Raw genomic sequence first — 22,431 nt, 5'->3', positions numbered from 1 at the left:
AGAGTGTTGTTAAATAAACAGCAGTGCTCAGTGCATTAACCGGTGCTAAACTTATCATTGCATCATATAATTAACTACACGAACCGTCAATGTATGACTCAAACTCACTTTAAACTGCCAACAGTTTATTTTCCACACATAATTTTTATGTCGTTACAGTCAAATCATATAAAACAGTGAAATTGCTCCGGAACTCTGTCTTCTCTTGCGTGCACTCCAGACGGTGACGTGTGAGCACCACTGACAGATTCTTCACTCCTATTGGTTGTTGCTCGCGAAATTCGCTGTACATTTGCATAAAGTTGAGCAATCCTTAACTTTTGTTGCTTGACCCGCATCGCTTGCCCACATTCCGTCGCCAACGGTCACTGTCGCTCTTGTCGCCGGAAGTCGCCAGCTCTCCATTGAAAATGAATGGGATCATGTCGCTCTGTCGCTGTGTGTCGCTGGCGGTGTAAACGCGAAATGCGCTTCATTAGTGCGTGAAATTCACTTCACAACAGACTCGAATTCGCGTCAGGGAGGGGCTTCTGCCAGGCGGCTCCAGTCTCGTTGCGAAATGGCTGACATGGATTTTGTTGACTCTTCCACTTCTTTCTGCACACTTCCTCTGAATAAACACATCAACTCAATATATATAGCTCAAATTGAGTAAAGAGAGTTTTTTACAACTTACCAGATTGTCTGACCTCCTCACTCACTTTCTTCCAAGCAAGATCCTTTTTAATCCTGTTTCTGTAAAAGTACAAAGATGTATCGTACAGCTCCGGGTATCCAAATACAGCGACGATGATTTTGTCCTCCATTGTTGTTTCGCTACGTCATAATCACGTCACTACTAGAGCAAGCTCCTGATTGGTTAACGTGGTGCGAATACTCGCCAAAGTTCAGATTTTTCAACTCATGCGAATCACGCGCTTCAAATTCAATCTATTTGCGTCTTTGCATTGACTTAATATGTAAATCAAATCACTCGCGCTTAACACTTCATTCACGTCTGGTGTGAACGCACCATGAGACGCACACTTAGGACTGTGCATGCGCACTGGCTGGTCTAGCCTGAATAATAAGCTTTTTTGTAACGCTATTTGAGCAAAATAAACAACTTTTATGAGACATTTGTCAGATTTCATTGGTGATATCAAATATGAAATTTAATCCTAAACTTGGTGAACAGTTTCGGAGAATTTGACGGTTTCCCCATTGAAAAAGATAGGAACTGCACTTGCATGCCCGAGAGGCATTTCAAAGATGGCCACTGAGTGACATGACTTGCCTTAAAGGGACTTTGCTAAAAGTCAATAAAGCTTTCATTTCATGGGATTTGTCAAGGCTTTGGACTCTCAGTAACACAAGTCATGTTGCTGGGCCCTCTGCTGGTTATTAATTAGAAATCAATATAGAATCAGTGTTCCACTGATAAAAGCTATTGAATAACAGATGACAAAGAAACAAACCACACATGAACCTCTTTTTTAATATGGCTTTTATATGGTCAACATGGACTATGCTATGTCCATATATGCTCTGAATTTGGTTAATCCATAATCTGATTAAGAGAAAAAGTAGAAAATGTAGCCCAAAATCCACACTAAAACCAATCTTTAAATAAAAATATGCCGTTTTTATTTTTTTTAGCTTTTACTTGCATTCAGAACAACACATAAGACAAACAGACACAATTTTTTAGACTTAAAATACAAAGAGTACAAAACAGAAAAGTACAAAAGAGTGCAATATGTCGATAAAGTATTTTAGAACTTAGCATAACTATAAAAGTATTCCTTATGTCAATATAAAATGCCATAGTTATGTTTCCATGACTTATTCTAGCCTGGAAATCACCACTCTAAAATTTAATTTTAAAACTGAAAATATATTGAATATATCAACATTAAAGTAACAAAGGATTCTGAATACATTTAGTTTCCTCAAAGTCTCTTATGCAACTAAAAATGCAATAACTACTTAATGATAGCAGTACAATTGCGATATTTTATCTTAAAATTAAAAGAGTTGTTAGAGAATGACTAATGACTAATAAGTAAGGAAATATCAACCACATATGACATTTAGAAGTCCCTGTACTTTTGGCATTGATGACGGAAGTAACATCTAATTCAGCATATAAATTCCATAAGAAAATCAACTGATCTAACTGGAGTCACTGGTGTCCTTTCTTTCTAGAGCTAAAAAATAAATAAAAAACTGTTAATGTAGGTAATTAAAAACTGGAGAATGTTTTATTGTTTATTTTTTTAAACACCAATATTAATTTACATTAAAATTTTAATTATTGCCATCATAAATATGTTTACACAATTATTTATATTGTAAAAATTAAGTGAAACATTACCAAGGTGTGGCATTGAAATGTTCCTGAATATGCAATGTTCTGAAACAAAGAATAACAGCATGATGATGTTTTTGATGATGTTTTTAAAATCAACACAAATAATGCAAATACTGTATAAACACATTGTTTTTTAGAACAATTAAATTACTGTCATTTGGGGGGAAAAAAACTATTAATCTTACGTATTAGTGCTAACCGCAGAGCATTCTGGGTAAAATAGTTCTGATCTGTGTCTTCTCTCTCCATGGCTGAAAAAAAATCCCCCAGTAAATTTCATACTCTGTGACTGCCTGATTATAAATAAAACAATGAAACCCATTTAACTCACCAAAATTAGGCAGAGAGATGTTTTTAGAGCCCATTGCCCCTGAAAAGTCATTGCAGCACATGTTTAAGACTCTGAATGCGTGATGATGAATTCAGATGAATGAATTGAGATGTTCTGACCTCGAGCTGCTGTAGGAGCTGCTGATGGAGTCTCTTTAGCCTCACAAAGACTTTGAGTTTCATGAAGCTCCTCAGCTGAAAGACACAGAGCAGAGCCATTAATGAAACAGGCCTGAAACAATCTGAACAAGCGTTTGAAGCAGCGTCCATTTCTAAGAGAGACTGAAGTGAAGAAACACTGTTAGTGTGTGTATTAGTGTCTGTGCAGGACCTACTCTGAACCTTCTCCAGACTGTCATCTGCAGGGTTTTCATCATCTGAAGCAGCATTTAAAGCAACAGCCAAACCTGCACGTGTTTCTGGTCCTGAGTCCAAAACAAAATGATGATTAGTGTGGTTATTAAACATGTTAATGCATTTCATCATGGACACAGTGAAGCTGTATACACTGACAGTAAACCAAATGTTAAAAAATGCAGGTTTTAATATTTGCCTTTTTTTTTTTCAGACTCACTTATTTCCTTCAACAGTTCTGGCTCCATCTGTGTTTTATAAAGGGCTGCAAAATCACATGAAATTATAAATATCAAAATTATAATCAAATTAATCAAATGATAAATGTCTCGTCATCTCACCTCATTCACATTTATGCATTTAGAAGACCTAAAAGCAATATGCAACATAATAAAAGCAATATAATCCAAAGCAGTATGATGTGTATAGATTTACACTGTAAAAAAACTATCTGTGACATTTACGGTAAAATACCGACAGCTGTGGTTTCCAGAACTTTACCGTAAAAAATATGGTAACAACATTTTAGGTTTTACAGACTTAAATTCACAGTAAAAAAACCCCCGTATTTCATTAACAGATATAATGTTAATATACCAACCTACTGAAGTACTAATATCTGTTTTGTACCACTGTAATACACTGATAACCACCAAAAGCAGATTGTGATGAGAAAGTCACATGATGAAAGCTCTTCCACAAGTCGAGGAGGGAAATATTATAGAAGGTGCACATTCACACAAATACTAAACACCATCATGGTAAAACACGATACTAAAAATCACGCAATTAACATTAATTTAACAACATTAGATGTAAGATAAAACTCTAATGTACACAACTGATAGGAAAAACCTAAGAAGATATTATTACAGTTTTCACTGTAAATTATACAATGACTTGTTCTTTTTCACTGCCAAAACCCCTAATTTTAGCAGTATGTTACTGAAAAATTACATTAAATGTAATTACAGCTATTCACTGTTTATAATATGGAAACTTACTGTTAACCAGTTAACAGGTTTTTACTGTAGCATTACTATCTTCTACTGTTAAAATCACGACCATTCTTTTACAGTGTAGTTTTAGACAATCTCTCAGTGATGCAAGTGTTAATGTCTGTGAAATGATAACATTGTGTTTTGAGTGGTCAATTATTTACTGCCAAGAGCAAGAATGTTCCTGGATCAACATCTTTTGTTGATCCTGGATCAACATTATTGTCCAAAAATATAGACGTAACCCAATCTCTACCCCTAAACCTAACCCTACCCATAATTTATTCCTAAAACCAGTGAGAAATGATAGCTGATTAAAAAGGGTGTCGAAGCACCTAACCCTGATCATAAGCCTAAAACTTATATTTCCTGAAAAGTTATCCCTCAATTCTCATTGGTTGATTGGAATGACGTTCCAGGATCAACAAGGATGTTGATCCAGGAACATGTTGTACTTGGTGAAATCACGCTCACCAATGTTAGAGACATATGGACATTTATGTTGTGTTTTAATAAGTAACTTTTAGAGGTGTCCGACTCACTCAACAGTTTCTCTTGTGATGGTGTCTTCAGTGTTTTCTGCTTTTCTGAAATTGTAAATATTAACACAGTCATTCTACTCTTCTATCCATTTTAATTGTGACTTTAAATGACTTACATAATACTCACCTGGATGTTTAAAATATTTTATCAGTCGATGAGATGAGAGACCAATGATGGGAATACCAATCAAAAAACCTAACAATACAATGACACACACACCCACCCACACCCACTGTAGGCTGCTATTCATGATATCCATTTTACCTGCCACAAAACAAAAATCTATTATTCAAGTTAATTGTGCAAATTCAAATGTAACACTAATAATGAAGTGATCTTATAAAACCATAGATAAACTTTGATCAGTCCAAGAACATTCAAACAAACAAACTCAGCCAGTTCTACATGAAAAAGACAAAATTGAAACTGGGACTAGACAACAGTACTACAATAAACTAAGGATGCAACAATACAGTTAGTCCACGGTCCAATATGTACCTCAGTTTTTAAAGGGTTACTCCACCTCAAAATGAAAAATGTCATTAATCACTTACCCCCATGTTGTTCCAAACAACGACAACGACTTTTATTCAACAATTCGTCTCCTCTGCGTCACCGTAGCACCATTTTGGAGAGTATCCACTGAATGTAAACAGCGTATGCTGTTCTGTGTCAGCCGCACCACACGGATACGCTGTTTTTGTTTCGTGTGGTGCGGCTGACACAGAACAGCATACGCTGTTTGCGTTCAGTGGATAAAGTCGTTATTTTTTATTTCTTTGGGTACAAAAATATTCTCGTCGGTTTTAATTCCAAAATATCTTAAATTGTGTTCCGAAGACGAACTAAGCTTTTGCAGGTTTGGAACAACGTGGGGGTAAGTGATTAATGACAAAATTTTCATTTAACCCTTTAATCCTTTAACCACGGTTTTCAGTTCGGTTCGGTTCTGATAGCTTGGTACATCAGAGTGTTTTTTTGCAACAAATTAACAACAAAAAACTTGTGTAAACCTCTGCACACTTGAAAAAGCGTGGATTATTATACATCTGTTTAACATTTCTTTTGAGAGAAGTATTATTTTTTCTGATTTTTACCCAAAATAGGATGGATTGGCCATTATTGAGCGCTATAAACACATGTAATGTGTGTTTCATTCACACTGGACGCCAGAGGGCGCCCTCGCGCAGAAACTCCACATAGTAGGTGTGTGCGATACTGCAAATTTTGGTATCGATCCGATACCAAGTAAATACAGGGCAAGTATCGCCGATACTGATACCGATACTTTTTCCTTTTTAATAACATGCATTTAAATGATCAATTACACTTTGAAAATTAACAATAACTTATGTTGATATGACTAAAATATTACATTCACCTTAAAGCTATGTGGATATTTGCCTTTCTGAAAGGAGTTTGCAAGCAGAGGAGCCCAGAATATGAAAGCAATGCGTAAAGTTTCGTGGTAAGCATTTTCCTCCCATAGAAAAGAGTTAAGATATAAAGAAAAAAAAAAAACTTAACATGGCCTAATGCATTAAGAAAACAATATTGAAAGGCCAACTCAGTATACTGATGATGCAAACTATATGCAGGCAAGCAGCCCAGCATATGAACGCAAAGTGCATCCAGTGGGCATTTGATGTCAAAAAGACGTCAAATTGACATCAAACATTGACGTCAAATTGACATCAAACATTGACGTCAAATTGACATCAAACATTTACGTCAAAAATGCAAACGTCCACACATTGATGTCCTATTCTAGACCACCAAAATAATGACACAACAGTAATAAATGTAAGAAAGTTTTATTCATCAAGCAACAATTCAAAAATACAAATGTAAACTGGGTTTTGTATCCCCTGAATAGAAAGGACTAAAGTACAGTACACATAAATCAGAGGTTAAAAACACTATGGATGATAATAAATTACAGTTCAACATTGTAAAAAAAAAAAAATAGAAAAATTGGAAAAGGGAAATATCCCAGCATTCATTTTTGTGCACAATTTTTACAGAATGAGCGTTAAATATTGTATCAGTATAGTAGGATTCATACTGAGTAATTTCCAAAAACAGTATTATTTTTTAAATTTTGCTATAAGTATGATCACAACATATAATCATTGCTGTTAATAGTGTTCACCGTCTGTTTGATTACATGACATTAACTAACTGCCTTAGTTAGTTTTTATCGTACATTTCTGCCATATTGGACATCAACTTGAGATAGTCACTAGGGCTGTCGCGGTTAAGGAATTTCCCTTGCGGTAATTTTGAGTGGCTCAATAGCGCGCCATGCGGTATTACCGCATATATGTATATATATATATATAATCTGTGTGTGTATGTGTTACGATGTAAGGAGGTCATATTCAGAAACCAATAAAACCGAAACTAAATCGCGTTGAAACAGGAAGTGAAGTAAAGAGAAGAGAATGACAAAATAACGGTCCACATAACAAAACTTAAACCTGACAATAAGATCATTAGTATATTGTTAGCCTATATATATATATATAACAGTTAGTTCTGATCCTCGAATCTGACTGACAAGATACTTTTTCGGTTGATATTTCACCTGCGTGTTCTAGACGGCTGTCAGTCAGTGCAGCTACATTGTTTCGCCTCAAGGTGGCGGCAAGAGACTGTCTTTGAGTGAGCCTTTAAACCGTTCATTTAACTACACGTTCAAAAGCGCTGATTCATTCAGAGATTTGTAATGAAACACGCTGTTTAAATCATTTTAATTTTGAGCGCCACTTTTAAAGGCTCAGCTGACCAGCAGAGCGTCAATGCTAAGACAGATTTCACTTTCCTTGGACATGACAACCTGTATTCACAAATACACATGACTCGGCCTGAAGGACAAACGCAGGTAATCGCACGCGATCAGTCGATCTCTCGCTCATTCGCTGTCTGTTTAGGCTTGTTAAGTGCAAATTTACTGAGCCTCTGTGCAAATGAGACACATTGCTATCATTACTAATATTCAGTACACATGCACGAAGTGTAAAACGAGAAGGGCGTAACCTTACGAAAAAGAAAACACTGAAATATTGTGGTTGCTGCAGTTGTTGCATTCCTCTGCGGTTATGCTCGTCAATAGCGCGGTATTGCGGTTATCGCGACAGCCCTAATAATCACCACTGTAATAGTAATAAGCTATTACTAAATATAAAATGTAGAAACTTTAATTTTCTCTCACACCGTGACCTAACTACACACGATGCCGCGACACGCGATAAAAGGTATCTTTTCCATGTTAATCAGAGTTTTTGTCCTAACTAGCCGCGACAGCGACACGCGAAATTTCTGATTTAGAAACGGTTTCTATTTCCGCGACGTCACGGAAAAACAACATACACAGGGTGTCTACAGATACGAACAAGTTAGATTTAAGACTTTTTAAGACCTTTTTAATACCACCATATGTAAAATTTAAGACCAAACCTGTGAAGGAAATACACATTATATTACATACGTAAATGTAATATTTAATGTGTTTTTAAATTTAAAAAGAAAACAAAATATCATCGCTGTCAAAAATGCTATTTATTATTACGATATACAGAGAACTTTTCATATCTGAAGACAATATCCCATACAAAATATCCCTCAAAAGCTCCACATCAGCAATATTTTTGGTGGTGTAAATGAAGCAATATTTTCATCAGTTTTCTATTCAGCATTTACATATTTAAATCTGCATGTTTTTAATATTTACCCCAGGTTGTTATTTACCTCCATAAAGTCCAATATTTTTTAACCTTATTAAATGTATGCGACATCTTTCATGTCAAATTCCTACAACTGATGAGGAAATTTAATACACACAACAGGGCTTTTAGCAATCAAATTAAATAATTTGCACTACAAATTTACAACCGCAATAAATAATGTTATAAGATTAATGTTTTAAATAAATTTTTGAATATACAAATAAGAAATGTTGGTGGAAAAATGCATACTTTTAAACTAACTAAACCACCAGTAGGTGGCGGTAAGTCACTTAGTCATTCAACAGATTCATTCAAAACACTGAATCATTCAGGAACAAACATGCGAGTGCTGCTCTGATCTTTGTTTGGAACTATTTTCGTTGGTGAAACAGAACAAAACAGTCAATATTCTGTCTAAAATGTAAGTAACTACTTAACTACTTGTTTCTTGAGCCAAAATCAATGTAACATTTGCAATCATGAAAATATTTAGCAAAATAGTCCCCTTGTCATGGTATGTTATCATCATCATCATGTTATAAATAAACTAAACATTTTGAATTGTTACCTCAGTATGTTTGTTCTGTGAGTTTCTTTATGTTTGCCGTTATGCTCATTTGATTTGATTTCTCCATATAAGTCTCTCACAGAGACAGACAGCATGAGCCTCAACAGCGCAACACTGATACCAGAAATACACTATCCATTATCAATCGCTGTTTACGCTGAATGTAATAAAATGTCATTTAAGTTTTAATCAAGCTATTTGTCCCGTCGGGCAAGTAAAATCCTTGAGCAATTTTTCAGTAAACTTGCATTAACCTATTTAAAGCAGCTAGCAGGCTTGTCAGCGAGCTGGTGGTATTCGACCTGCATTCTGCTACCGTAACTCTCTCTGATGACGCAGTAACTACGGGGGGAATCTTCCGTCTGTCCAATGGTTGTAAACAGTCACTGGGTCCGTCAGACTGGTGAAACTTTTGCGGTAATGAGACAGAAGATATTTAAGACCCACTGAATCTGAATTTAAGACATTTTAAGACTTTTTAAGGCCTTTTTTAAGCAAAACTTTATTTAATACATTTTAAAGGGTTAGTTCGCCCATTTAAGACATGTTGTATGCAATCCTTACCAGCACTATAGTGCATACACACTGACCCACCCTTTAGTCACCTCCCTGGTCAGAGTTCTGGCCGCTGGAAGTTTTTCAAGATAGTACTCCTGGTTAGTTTCCGGGGCCTCAAAACTGTGCGTTTTTACGTGAAAAAAGTATTTGCGTTTCAAAGCTTGAATAATTTACATCACAAAAAACACGCCTGACAAAATTCATACCTCAGTTTTAATCGGCACTATTTTCTTTCCATTTCTATCAATCCGCGCTGCTGTCAACGTCAACAGTGCGCACGTTCAGATCAGCTGTTGATAGCGCGACTCGCTGACAACATGTCTGACTACGAAACTTCTGATGACGAAACCAATTTTAGCACAATGTCAGACGGAACAGATGATGATGAAAGTAATTTTCAGCTTGTTTACCGTACAGTTTAGACATTGGATCATAAAGTTAGTAAATAGAGCTTACCCGTGGTACTGGTACAGCAAAACTCTTTAAAATCATTTTTTCTTTTTCCTCCTTGGTTGGGGATGTAATCGTCTTCGCTGAAGTGAGCACTGCACACACGGAAATCCTTGATTCTCGGTATTTTAGCTCCCGCAGAGTAGCCGATGGCAACCAGCCAAAGCTGTCTCGTAGCTATATCCGAAACTGGAAAACGATGGAATCTGAACGGTGATCCCGGCACATTCTTGTGGTCACAGCCTGGGAATTTACAAGTTCGCACCATTGTTCATTTTCTACTTTTATGTCGTTGTCATTCGATTGTGTAAACACTATGGAACAGCTGATCTGAGCGTGCGCACTGTTGGCGTTGACAGCAGCGCGGATTGATAGAAATGGAAAGAAAATAGTGCCGATTAAAACTGAGGTATGAATTTTGTCAGGCGTGTTTTTGTGATGTAAATTAATCAAGCTTTGAAACGCAAATAATTTTTCACGTAAAACGCACAGTTTTGAGGCCCGAAACTAACCGGGAGTACTATCTTGAAAACTTCCAGCGGCCAGAACTCTGACCAGGAGGTGACTAAAGGGTGGGTCAGTGTGTATGCACTATAGTGCTGGTAAGGATTGCATACAACTTCATGTCTTAAATGGGCGAACTAACCCTTTAAGACTTTTTAAGGACCCGCGGCCACCCTGCATACAAACTATATGACAGTAGATAATCTCAGGTGATTATATGCTTTATTCAAAATGAAACGTGTCTAATATGAGTTTAAATATCATATTGGGTGACCCATACTGAAAGAAACAACAGATAGTTTACCTCAGATCTTGAAAAATAAATTAAATCAAAAGATGACCGTTAAAACTGTGAACTCACTGCGAACCAACGAGTGTACTCCATAACAAAGATGTTATCAGTCACTCAGTATGTATATTTAATGATGTTAAAAAGCTTTAAAATTTATGAATTAGATTATAAACATATCCATTTCGTTGCAAGAGCAGTGCGCTTTCAGAGAGAGCCCGCCCACACACGCTTCTGATTGGCTGAGATATTTGATTGATTCTGTCGCATCGCGGTGTGGCGTCGTGTGTAGTTAGGTCACGGTGTAAAGCTGCTTTGAAACAATTTGCATCGTGAATACAAATAAACTTGAATTTAATTATTTTTACTGCAACATTCATACCATTAACATTTTATCACATAAATTGGTCAATTTAACTTTTTCCAAAATTAGTTCTGCATGTTTCATTTTAAATATACAATTCAAGCATTCATGAGAATCACAATTTATCAACAACAGAGCATGTGTCAAGGGTCTGAAAGTCCAACTCCTGGTTTAATTATACTCTATTCAGTTTCAACACGTGGAAATGTAAAGCATAAGATACTGAATTCAAAAGCTTACCACACAGACATCATATGGCTTTGACAAGGAAGGTATCTGGTCACATCACTGAATACACATTACACTGAATATCCAAGGCATTCACTGGAGGATGTATCTTCAATGGCAACAAGTTCCTATTGAAGGCAAGAAGAAACAAAAATTAGTTAATTGAATCAAATGCACAAACAATTCTCCTGATCTGACCTTACTTTTTTTGTGGTGACCACATTGATATACCACATAGATATTCTGTCAAGACCCATTCATACCAGGAAAAATAACTATAACCATAACATTTTAATTGCCTCAGCTATAGTGACTATGATTTCTCTATTACTGAACAATAAACACACTAAAGAGGTCAAGCATTTAAAACAGCATATCATTTAAATGCAGCAACCACTTAGAATAAACAATGTTAACATCCCTTTTTGTGGATGCTAAAATACTTGGCATTGGTTTTCGTTGAAAGAGTGGGGCTTCAGGACAGGTTAGAGAAGCTCTGTGCTAATGTATAGGAATACACTTACCCCTAACATAGATCTGGGACAGGATCCTGGAATTTCTTGAGACAGCATCATTCTCCTTGCTCATCGAGAACCAGAGGTGCAGCTCCGCTTTGAATTTGTGTTTGAGGAACTGGTACCATGACTGCAAACATAGAGAGTAAAAACAGATCAGATCAAAAGGAAAACCTCCAATTATAAAAATGTATAAAAACAGAAATTACTTCTGATCATTAGATCTTCTGAAATATCTTACACTTGTAAGGTGTTTTCACATAAAATGTAAGTCTGTAAAGTAACTTACGTAGCCATTTCCTTCCAGATTCATAAGGAAAGGAATATTTCACAAAAAAAATCTACACATATTCTGCTTTGGTAAGAAGAACCTAAAAGATAAAATAAAATAATATATATATTTTTTAAAAGTTAGCCATAAAAAACTAAGATGTAATCAATTTGTAAACAATATTGCTTTTATTACTTATAAAGTACTATATATTTTAAATGTATATAAGTGAAGCAAGGGTGAACAAATTACAAACAAGTTCATGAAACTGACTTACATTCTTGGAGATTTCTGACGTGTCTTTATCGGAGTCTGGTCAGAGGATTTCTGGGAAAGAAGGAACGACAAAACCAACATGCAGTGAAATCAACCTGATTTATTATATTTACCAATGTACCTATTAAGACATATTACTTAAAGTTAAACTTACATTTCGTTTGTTGAAGGCTGCTGATGGCATTCTGTTCAAGAGTAACCACCTCCATCTCACTAAACTGGGTCCATTTGGTCTTGTTCTCGTTATCCCCATCTACCTCATTATATGAGGGACAGTTGAAGGCTACATTTCAGCAACACAAATAAAATGTTTAGTTTAATAAAAATATACATACATATAAAATAATTCTCTGTCAAACAGACTGTGAGACGCATTAAAAATTCAAAGCTCATGTAAGTGTGACACGTCTCTTACATCTCATATATAAATAAAGGCATTCAAAACAGAAACATTAAATACAGGCATGAACTCACCAGAGAGGGACCAGCAGCACCATCACACCATCTGACTGTGTTTGAGGACAGTTAGTTGTTTGGACTGTCAAACATCTCTTTGACCTTAATAATGGACACAATACTTAAATTATGTTGTGTATTATATTTTGCCATAGTAACACTATGCTTTATTTGGAATTTTTAATATTAAGTAGGAAAATATAATACATACTCATATTTTTGTGCTTACTTTTCTAATATTAAAGTTTCATTATGTACAAATCAAAACACATACTTGTAGTTTTGATTCGTGAAAGAGCTTTTACTGGCTTTGGGACATAAAGGACACTCTCTTGTACGTGGTTCAAATTCTACAGGGCTGATTTATGCTTTCTAGATGGGTGGGACATGAAAAACATTTCACAATTTTTGAATGAGCAACTTAACCTCCTCGCATTTTGAAATGTGAGATTTCATTTGACACATCTTTCAAATCAATCAACATTGTTTTACAATTAAAATGTTCACATGTAAAGGATCCCTGTAGTGGCTCACACAGTGGCACAGCCATGACTGCCAGTAAACATGACATTAAAAAAACACTGTTGTTAGATATAATGAGATATATATATGCAGTGGGTACGGAAAGTATTCAGACCCCCTTAAATTTTTCACTCTTTGTTATATTGCAGCCATTTGCTAAAATCATTTAAGTTCATTTTTTTTCCTCATTAATGTACACACAGCACCCCATATTGACAGAAAAACACATAATTGTTGACATTTTTGCAGATTTATTAAAAAAGAAAAACTGAAATATCACATGGTGCTAAGTATTCAGACCCTTTGCTGTGACACTCATATATTTAACTCAGGTGCTGTCCATTTCTTCTGATCATCCTTGAGATGGTTCTACACCTTCATTTGAGTCCAGCTGTGTTTGATTATACTGATTGGACTTGATTAGAAAAGCCACACACCTGTCTATATAAGACCTTACAGCTCACAGTGCATGTCAGAACAAATGAGAATCATGAGGTCAAAGGAACTGCCTGAAGAGCTCAGAGACAGAATTGTGGCAAGGCACAGATCTGGCCAAGGTTACAACAAAAATTCTGCTGCACTTAAGGTTCCTAAGAGCACAGTGGCCTCCATAATCCTTAAATGGAAGACATTTGGGACGACCAGAACCCTTCCTAGAGCTGGCCGTCCGGCCAAACTGAGCTATCGGGGGAGAAGAGCCTTGGTGAGAGAGGTAAAGAAGAACCCAAAGATCACTGTGGCTGAGCTCCAGAGATGCAGTCGGGAGATGGGAGAAAGTTGTAGAAAGTCAACCATCACTGCAGCCCTCCACCAGTCGGGGCTTTATGGCAGAGTGGCTCGACGGAAGCCTCTCCTCAGTGCAAGACACATGAAAGCTCACATGGAGTTTGCTAAAAAACACCTGAATAAGATTCTCTGGTCTGATGAGACCAAGATATAACTTTTTGGCCTTAATTCTAAGCGGTATGTGTGGAGAAAACCAGGCACTGCTCATCACCTGTCCAATACAGTCCCAACAGTGAAGCATGGTGGTGGCAGCATCATGCTGTGGGGGTGTTTTTCAGCTGCAGGGACAGGACGACTGGTTGCAATCGAGGGAAAGATGAATGCGGCCAAGTACAGGGATATCCTGGACGAAAACCTTCTCCAGAGTGATCAGGACCTCAGACTGGGCCGAAGGTTTACCTTCCAACAAGACAATGACCCTAAGCGCACAGCTAAAATAACGAAGGAGATGGCTTCACAACAACTCCGTGACTGTTCTTGAATGGCCCAGCCAGAGCCCTGACTTAAACCCAATTGAGCATCTCTGGAGAGACCTAAAAATGGCTGTCCACCAACGTTTACCAACCTGACAGAACTGGAGAGGATCTGCAAGGAGGAATGGCAGAGGATCCCCAAATCCAGGTGTGAAAAACTTGTTGCATCTTTCCCAAAAAGACTCATGGCTGTATTAGATCAAAAGGGTGCTTCTACTAAATACTGAGCAAAGGGTCTGAATACTTAGGACCATGTGATATTTCAGTTTTTCTTTTTTAATAAATCCGCAAAAATGTCAACAATTCTGTGTTTTTCTGTCAATATGGGGTGCTGTATGTACATTAATGAGGAAAAAAAATGAACAAATGATTTTAGCAAATGGCTACAATATAACAAAGAGTGAAAAATTTAAGGGGGTCTGAATACTTTCCGTACCCACTGTATATCTTAAACATCTCTAACTTTTACCTTTTTAGCTTTCCCTTGATAACAGCAATTCACATAGCTTATCTGCAGAGAAAGACAAAAACAAGCATGTGAGTGCATGGGACATGATAATTAAAAATTCTACAAAAATCCAAAGAAATATAAGTGCTGAAACGCATCAAATCAATGAAATTGTTTCTGTGCGCCTGTTTGCGCTTCAGTGAAGGCAGAGCATTAATTTAGAGGTGATTAAACTGACTGGAACTACAAGTGCATTCAACAGTTTGAATGCACAGCAGCCAATCAGAATCGAGTATTCAGACAAACCAACGGCTTCGACATTAACAGCTAACTCTTTTTTCTGAACGCGGAAGTCTCCCCCGATTAGAACGGTGCTTTACATTTCCGGTTTCTAGTCACCTTTATATTTTCAGAGCCGATAATATAATGTGAAACCGATTAAAGTCATTTTTAAAAATCATGTGGAGCCATTGTTTCATCACTTTAAAGTGTCGCAATGATGCAGTAAAGGACCAGTCATTGTTCAATGAGTGGGAAGATTCAAGATGATGTGAAGCGACGCAAGGTTATTGCATTGAAAACAGATGAGTGCACATACAGCTCCCAATCGGGGTGAAGTTCATGGGATTTTGTACACAGAATGATAAGAACAAACATTATTTTAACATATATTATTATTTCACACTCAGTATTTTAACTTAAGCGCTTCAAGCCATATACAGTGCCTGACAAGACAGATTTTCTGATACGCAAAACAAGTACTTTAAAGGAATTCCTTAGCTTATACTGCCCTTACTGTGGCAGCCAACAACAGCACAGCAACCCTCCGCACATTTTTATATGTAGTTATATTGAAAAAGTTTTAATTCAGTCTATCTTTTTTTTACCCCGTTTTAAAGGTGCTGTATGTAGGATTGACACCGAGTGGTTGAACTAGGTATTGCAGTCCAAATTCAAAATATTGGAGATGGTTATTTTCACCCGGCCCCTCCTACTCAGACTTGACGCACACGCAGGTTGCCAGATTAACGACATCAACAAGAACGAGCGACCATGACGATAAATACAATTAAATACGCTGTGTTTTCCACCAACTGGCAACCCGCGGTGCCGAAATACAATTGGGTAAACTGGCAGTGGGCAGGTTTCACAAATCATAACAAACACAGACATTCCGGGCCGGAACGCACATTTTCAAAGGAGAATAATTGACTGTAGCATTTTTTCAGATAAACAAATATGTTAACTTAGCATGTTTCTTAAATATCTGCAAACATATTATGGTATTTTTATGCTTTAGTAGAGTCAAAATCCTACATACAGCACCTTTAATGGATTTCTATGGAGACCGGAACACGAGAGCACCCAAACGGAAGTTAGAATCCATCATGGCGCCGCTCATCGGTTATTCAGGAAAAAGGTCTGTAACTTGAATTACATACCGACCGACCGTATAACGGTAAATAAATGTGAATTGCACACCGCATGAAACTATCTGTTAAATTAGTTGACTCTAACAGAAATTTTAGTTCGTAGGCCCAATTAATCTTGTTCCGGAGTAACATTAGTCTGAAATTTCACTCATTTAAACAACATTTTAAGCTTTTTAGACGAAGCCTGCATTGAAAAGTTCAGACTTCACGATGCCTATAATTACAAATCAGCTCTATCATCGTCTGATGAGGAAATTAACGGCCGCGTCCAAGATTAAAAAAACACAAACATTAAAGATTAAGCTTAACGATTCTAAACAATGACGGTCAAAACAAAGCTCCAAATGCCAGAAGCAATTGTTCAGAAAATATGCATTTTACCTGCTTATTGTTTTATCCACATCCAGGAACGGTTGCTGACAGTGGAATGAGTCCCGCTGCGCCGCAGCTCCACTGTGTATGCTTGAGGAGATCCTTCAGCCGCGCGGGATTTCCTCTAGTTCGAATATTTAAAATCTTCACTGTTATCATAAATGCCGTTTAGGTCAATAAAGAATGTATGATGATATGATACTTAAATAAGTAACATTTTCAATTATCTTAATATTTTTGTTAAAAAAAAAGAAAAATTCTGTATTTTTATTTATTACAGTGAATTTATTTTCAGCAAATCAGTATTTTTGGTAGATTTAATAAATGTAATCTCCACTGTTTACCTTCAATTTATACAAAAAGTTTTTTTTTATTATTTTTTTTTTTAAGTTTTCAAATTCAGCAGCTGCACATCGGTTCAAAAGTGAAAGTGAAAGTGAAGTGACATACGGCCAAGTATGGTGACCCATACTCGGAATTTGTGCTCTGCATTTAACCCATCCAACATGCACACACACAGCAGTGAACACACACACACCGTGAACACACACCCGGAGCAGTGGGCAGCCATTTATGCTGCGGCGCCTGGGGAGCAGTTGGGGGTTCGGTGCCTTGCTCAAGGGCACCTCAGTCGTGGTATTGAGGGTGGAGAGAGCGCTGGACATTCACTCCCCCCACCTACAATTCCTGCCGGTCCGAGACTCAAACTCGCAACCTTTGGATTACGAGTCCGACTCTCTAACCATTAGGCCACAACTTCCCCAAGATGCTATAGCATCATTTTAAATTCAGCTTGGACGGCAATTTCTTCCGGTGGTTAATTGGGTTAAAATAGGAAGTTATCCCACGCTGAAATTGGTTTAATATATATGTAGGCCAATATGTTTGACGTTCAGTTTACGTCAAATCAACGTCAAGTTTTAAACGTCTCAAAAGATGAGCCAAATGCGTTTCGAGCCTTCAGTTAAGAAAATAATTATATTTAAACTTAATGAAGCTAACGACAAATTCATATTACACCATAAATTTACATAAATCCTAATTAAACATACTAATAATTGATGTCAATGTGATGTCAATATGACATCAATTGGACGTTTAAAACTTGACGTTGATTTGACGTAAACTGAACGTCAAACATATTGGCCTACATATATATTAAACCAATTTCAGCGTGGGATAACTTCCTATTTTAACCCAATTAACCACCGGAAGAAATTGCCGTCCAAGCTGAATTTAAAATGATGCTATAGCATCTTGATCAAACCTTGACTAATATTTGATGTCAAATTGACATCAAGGTGCCCTGCCACAGCTGCTGTTTTCCTCTGATAGAAAACTTTTATAAAGAAAAAAACAACGTGGCTTAATGGTTGAAGACAGTAATACTGTATAAAAAGGCCAAATTCGGTAAATTGAATGAGTCTGGCTTCCAATCTCATCCGCTTCCAGCAATTTTTAACTGTACGTTTACCAAGCCACATCGCTTCAATCCCAGTATACATTTACCCAACTACTATCAAAAATATTTCTAAATAAATATAACAAAACATTTATTGCGACCTTACATGAAGTATTATGACAAAATGCATTATGAAGAAGAATTGGACCAGTTCTGTAGGTGCATTAGAGCTAATATTAGCATCATGCTACATAAGACAATTTATGAGATTAATAGTACACTTTTACTCAGAACTCACTTCAAACCACCATCAAGTGTTTGTAATAACTTCCTTTTACGATCACATGTGGAATTTGTTCATTTACTGTTGTTAAAATATGCTATTTATAGCCTTTTATATCGCTGCACAAATTAGCATTTCAGATGTACACATTCAACTCAAGAAATTCACGTACAGACCATATCTATTGTAATCGTGTGTTTATCATCTTATATAATCTATAGTGGCTGTTGTCATGTTTATTTCTGCTGCTCTGCTGAAACTCACATTATTTGTGATGTTACAACCACCTCTCCGTTCTTAAGTGGCCAGGGATACATTCCAAGTATAATACACATTAGTAAAAGGATCTATTTTAATTTTTATTTGTCTATATACACTTTGGGTGGCCGCGGTACATTATAAAAGTAGTCCAAAAAACCGCAACCCACGGCTCTGTCATTTTTTCCCGCAACTGTATTTTCAAACTAGCCCACTTGTGCCGTTACCCTGGAAACACTAGTGCTGTACCCTCATCACACATGCTGATAGATAACCTTCCGCGCTGCGATGATGGGAAGAAGTTGGGGTCAAACCTTATCAAAGATTAATTTGCGTTAAAAAAAAATATTAACACTATCAACATTTTTTTGATTAATCGCATGCGTTAAAGCGTTAATGTTGACACCCCTAATATATAGTTATATACAGTGAGGAAAATAAGTATTTGAACACCCTGCTATTTTGCAAGTTCTCCCACTTAGAAATCATGGAGGGGTCTGAAATTGTCATCGTAGGTGCATGTCCACTGTGAGAGACATAATCTAAAAAAAATCCAGAAATCACAATGTATGATTTTTAACTATTTATTTGTATGATACAGCTGCAAATAAGTATTTGAACACCTGTCTATCAGCTAGAATTCTGACCCTCAAAGACCTGTTAGTCTGCCTTTAAAATGTCCACCTCCACTACATTTATTATCCTAAATTAGATGCACCTCTTTGAGGTCGTTAGCTGCATAAAGACACCTGTCCACCCCATACAATCAGTAAGAATCCAACTACTAACATGGCCAAGACCAAAGAGCTGTCCAAAGACACTAGAGACAAAATTGTACACCTCCACAAGGCTGGAAAGGGCTACGGGAAATTGCCAAGCAGCTTGGTGAAAAAGGTCCACTGTTGGAGCGATCATTAGAAAATGGAAGAAGCTAAACATGACTGTCAATCTCCCTCGGACTGGGGCTCCATGCAAGATCTCACCTCGTGGGGTCTCAATGATCCTAAGAAAGGTGAGAAATCAGCCCAGAACTACACGGGAGGAGCTGGTCAATGACCTGAAAAGAGCTGGGACCACCGTTTCCAAGGTTACTGTTGGTAATACACTAAGATGTCATGGTTTGAAATCATGCATGGCACGGAAGGTTCCCCTGCTTAAACCAGCACATGTCCAGGCCCGACTTAAGTTTGCCAATGACCATTTGGATGATCCAGAGGAGTCATGGGAGAAAGTCATGTGGTCAGATGAGACCAAAATAGAACTTTTTGGTCATAATTCCACTAAACGTGTTTGGAGGAAGAAGAATGATGAGTACCATCCCAAGAACACCATCCCTACTGTGAAGCATGGGGGTGGTAGCATCATGCTTTGGGGGTGTTTTTCTGCACATGGGACAGGGCGACTGCACTGTATTAAGGAGAGGATGACCGGGGCCATGTATTGCGAGATTTTGGGAACAACCTCCTTCCCTCAGTTAGAGCATTGAAGATGGGTCGAGGCTGGGTCTTCCAACATGACAATGACCAAGCACACAGCCAGGATAACCAAGGAGTGGCTCTGTAAGAAGCATATCAAGGTTCTGGCGTGGCCTAGCCAGTCTCCAGACCTAAACCCAATAGAGAATCTTTGGAGGAGCTCAAACTCCGTGTTTCTCAGCGACAGGCCAGAAACCTGACTGATCTAGAGAAGATCTGTGTGGAGGAGTGGGCCAAAATCCCTCCTGCAGTGTGTGCAAACCTGGTGAAAAACTACAGGAAACGTTTGACCTCTGTAATTGCAAACAAAGGCTACTGTACCAAATATTAACATTGATTTTCTCAGGTGTTCAAATACTTATTTGCAGCTGTATCATACAAATAAATAGTTAAAAAATCATACATTGTGACTTCTGGATTTTTTTTTTTAGATTATGTCTCTCACAGTGGACATGCACCTACGATGAAAATTTCAGACCCCTCCATGATTTCTAAGTGGGAGAACTTGCAAAATAGCAGGGTGTTCAAATACTTATTTTCCTCACTGTATAGTCAGAGCACCCTCACTAATTTAAGAAGTACCCTCAGTGATTTGATTCTGGAGCCGGGCCTGCTAAAGAAGCCATTTATATCTAAAACGTTAAAGGCAATGCAACAAACAACTGACATCCATAAGGGTCAGTGGGTTGGAAATGCTCATGAAAAATTAAATTATAAAAAAAAAAAATGTGACCAGCATTAAAACATTCCGCTGTAAGCTATGGATGGAAGTCTTACAAACTCACATGTCTTGATCTCATCCTCTCGTTGAAGGTTAGTGAAGCTGGTTAGCATTTCCACACATTTCTTCTCCAGGCTGGAAACTGATTCTCTGTTCCAGATGATGTTGTGCTCAAGGACTAAAGGTTTCCAGTGCATAGAGAGGTTAAAGGTCAAGTTCTCTCCATCATAGGCATATTCATCAGTGCCTTGAAGAAATATGACTGAACCGTTAGAGTGATGTTCAACTGCACAGCCGTGTCTCCACTGAAGAACATGAAGATTTGAGAAAAACACATACGTGATTAAGACCACAAAATGTGATAGTGCTATTATTCTAAAACACTACAAACAGGGTAGAGTGGGGTAAGATGTGTCAGCAGGTAAACTATGTTGCCCCTGTAATCTAGGAATTCCATCATACACATTTTCTGTGACTGAGAGATGCACAAGAGAAAAGTTATGAACATATTTATGCCTAAATAATTATTTTATATGTCAGAGTATTTTTTATCTAAATTTCTCAGACCATTATCCCTTTAAGTGCGGTAGATGATTTGAATCCTAAAATACGTGGAAACAAAAAAAAAAAAATATAACAATTTTAATAAAAAAACAGACAATATATTGTGCATTCTTAAGTACCGTTATAAACATAATGACAAAATAGATGCTCATCATATTAAACTTTTTTCAAGCTATTTCGTGAAAATATGAATAATCTAGGCCTATGGTACAGTTTACCTGTCCCCTGAACAATTACCTTTGTCATCTGTCCTGTTTTCATTTCTCATGTGTCTCATCAGAGTGCTGAGGTTGATTTGAAGCCACTCTCGTTTATAACGCAGCTCATCATTTTCATTTTTAAAGAGTCTCTCAGATTCCTCACACAACTTTGTCAAGAGTTTTGCTTTACTCACACTGTTACAGAAATTCATCTGTATGTCATCGAGTTAATGTTAATTTAACGAATGGATTAAACATTGATACTGTAATAATCTGAAAACCCACCAGGATCAACTACATTTTTCAGCATTCTTTTAACAGTAACAACTCATTTTGAACACGAATAGCCTATATTTACTTTGAATGCGTTATAGTGCACTAATACAACTAGTAATGCAAAGTTTCACATCAAAATATAGAAACAATGAGTTTTCTTACCACTCTGAGATGGAAAAATAGTAGAAATCAGGAGGAGAACTTTGACCGAGTTCATTGCAGATTTTTGTGCTTCGGTTTAAATGTGAAGAATGTCCGCATACATGTGCACAAAGACTGAGGTGAGGTTAAGGTTAAGCAAGGGTGTAGAATTAGGTAAGACTAGTAACGCTAGAGACGTGTCCCTACCAATATTCAGCGACGACCAAACTGTCTCAAGCAATAATTTTGATTGTAATATTTGAACAATTACATTTATGTATATGTTTTTGTA

General features: G+C 37.1%; 1 protein-coding gene and 1 long non-coding RNA gene across 3 annotated transcripts; both read right to left on the bottom strand.

Annotated features, from left to right (window-relative positions):
* Positions 1-1,624: 1,624 nt before the first annotated feature.
* On the bottom strand, positions 1,625-21,945 carry LOC131525799 (uncharacterized). 2 transcript variants are annotated; one of them, XM_058753750.1, is made up of 11 exons: positions 21,760-21,945; positions 21,023-21,263; positions 4,705-4,842; positions 4,578-4,622; positions 3,258-3,302; positions 3,019-3,108; positions 2,804-2,878; positions 2,685-2,723; positions 2,539-2,604; positions 2,357-2,395; positions 1,625-2,189 (listed from the first exon to the last, which is right to left on the bottom strand). In XM_058753750.1, exons 1-11 carry the CDS (start codon positions 21,781-21,783, stop codon positions 2,155-2,157), a joined length of 837 nt encoding a protein of 278 aa, XP_058609733.1. In that variant the 5' UTR covers positions 21,784-21,945; the 3' UTR covers positions 1,625-2,154. The 2 variants fall into 2 exon arrangements, with proteins under 2 accessions (XP_058609733.1, XP_058609734.1); XM_058753751.1 differs by lacking the exon at positions 2,539-2,604.
* On the bottom strand, positions 10,560-12,876 carry LOC131525813 (uncharacterized). The gene is made up of 6 exons (XR_009267286.1): positions 12,804-12,876; positions 12,484-12,612; positions 12,331-12,380; positions 12,072-12,153; positions 11,792-11,912; positions 10,560-11,395 (listed from the first exon to the last, which is right to left on the bottom strand). It is a non-coding gene; the product is annotated as an uncharacterized LOC131525813 (long non-coding RNA).
* Positions 21,946-22,431: the final 486 nt, after the last annotated feature.

The sequence above is a fragment of the Onychostoma macrolepis genome, chromosome 19 (genome assembly GCF_012432095.1).
Source record: "Onychostoma macrolepis isolate SWU-2019 chromosome 19, ASM1243209v1, whole genome shotgun sequence".
Classification (NCBI taxonomy): domain Eukaryota; kingdom Metazoa; phylum Chordata; class Actinopteri; order Cypriniformes; family Cyprinidae; genus Onychostoma; species Onychostoma macrolepis.
The sequence above is the reverse complement of the archived record's forward strand: the minus strand, read 5'-3'. Positions and strand labels throughout refer to the sequence as shown.

Excerpts from the sequence above, each read along its gene's own strand:
- LOC131525799 (XM_058753750.1), bottom strand. The coding sequence starts at position 21,783 with ATGAAAACAGGACAGATGACAAAG. Across the intron at positions 4,623-4,704 it reads AAAATATTTTAAACATCCAG|AAAAGCAGAAAACACTGAAG; the intron begins GTGAGTATTATG and ends TTACAATTTCAG. Across the intron at positions 2,190-2,356 it reads CATTTCAATGCCACACCTTG|CTCTAGAAAGAAAGGACACC; the intron begins GTAATGTTTCAC and ends TTTATTTTTTAG.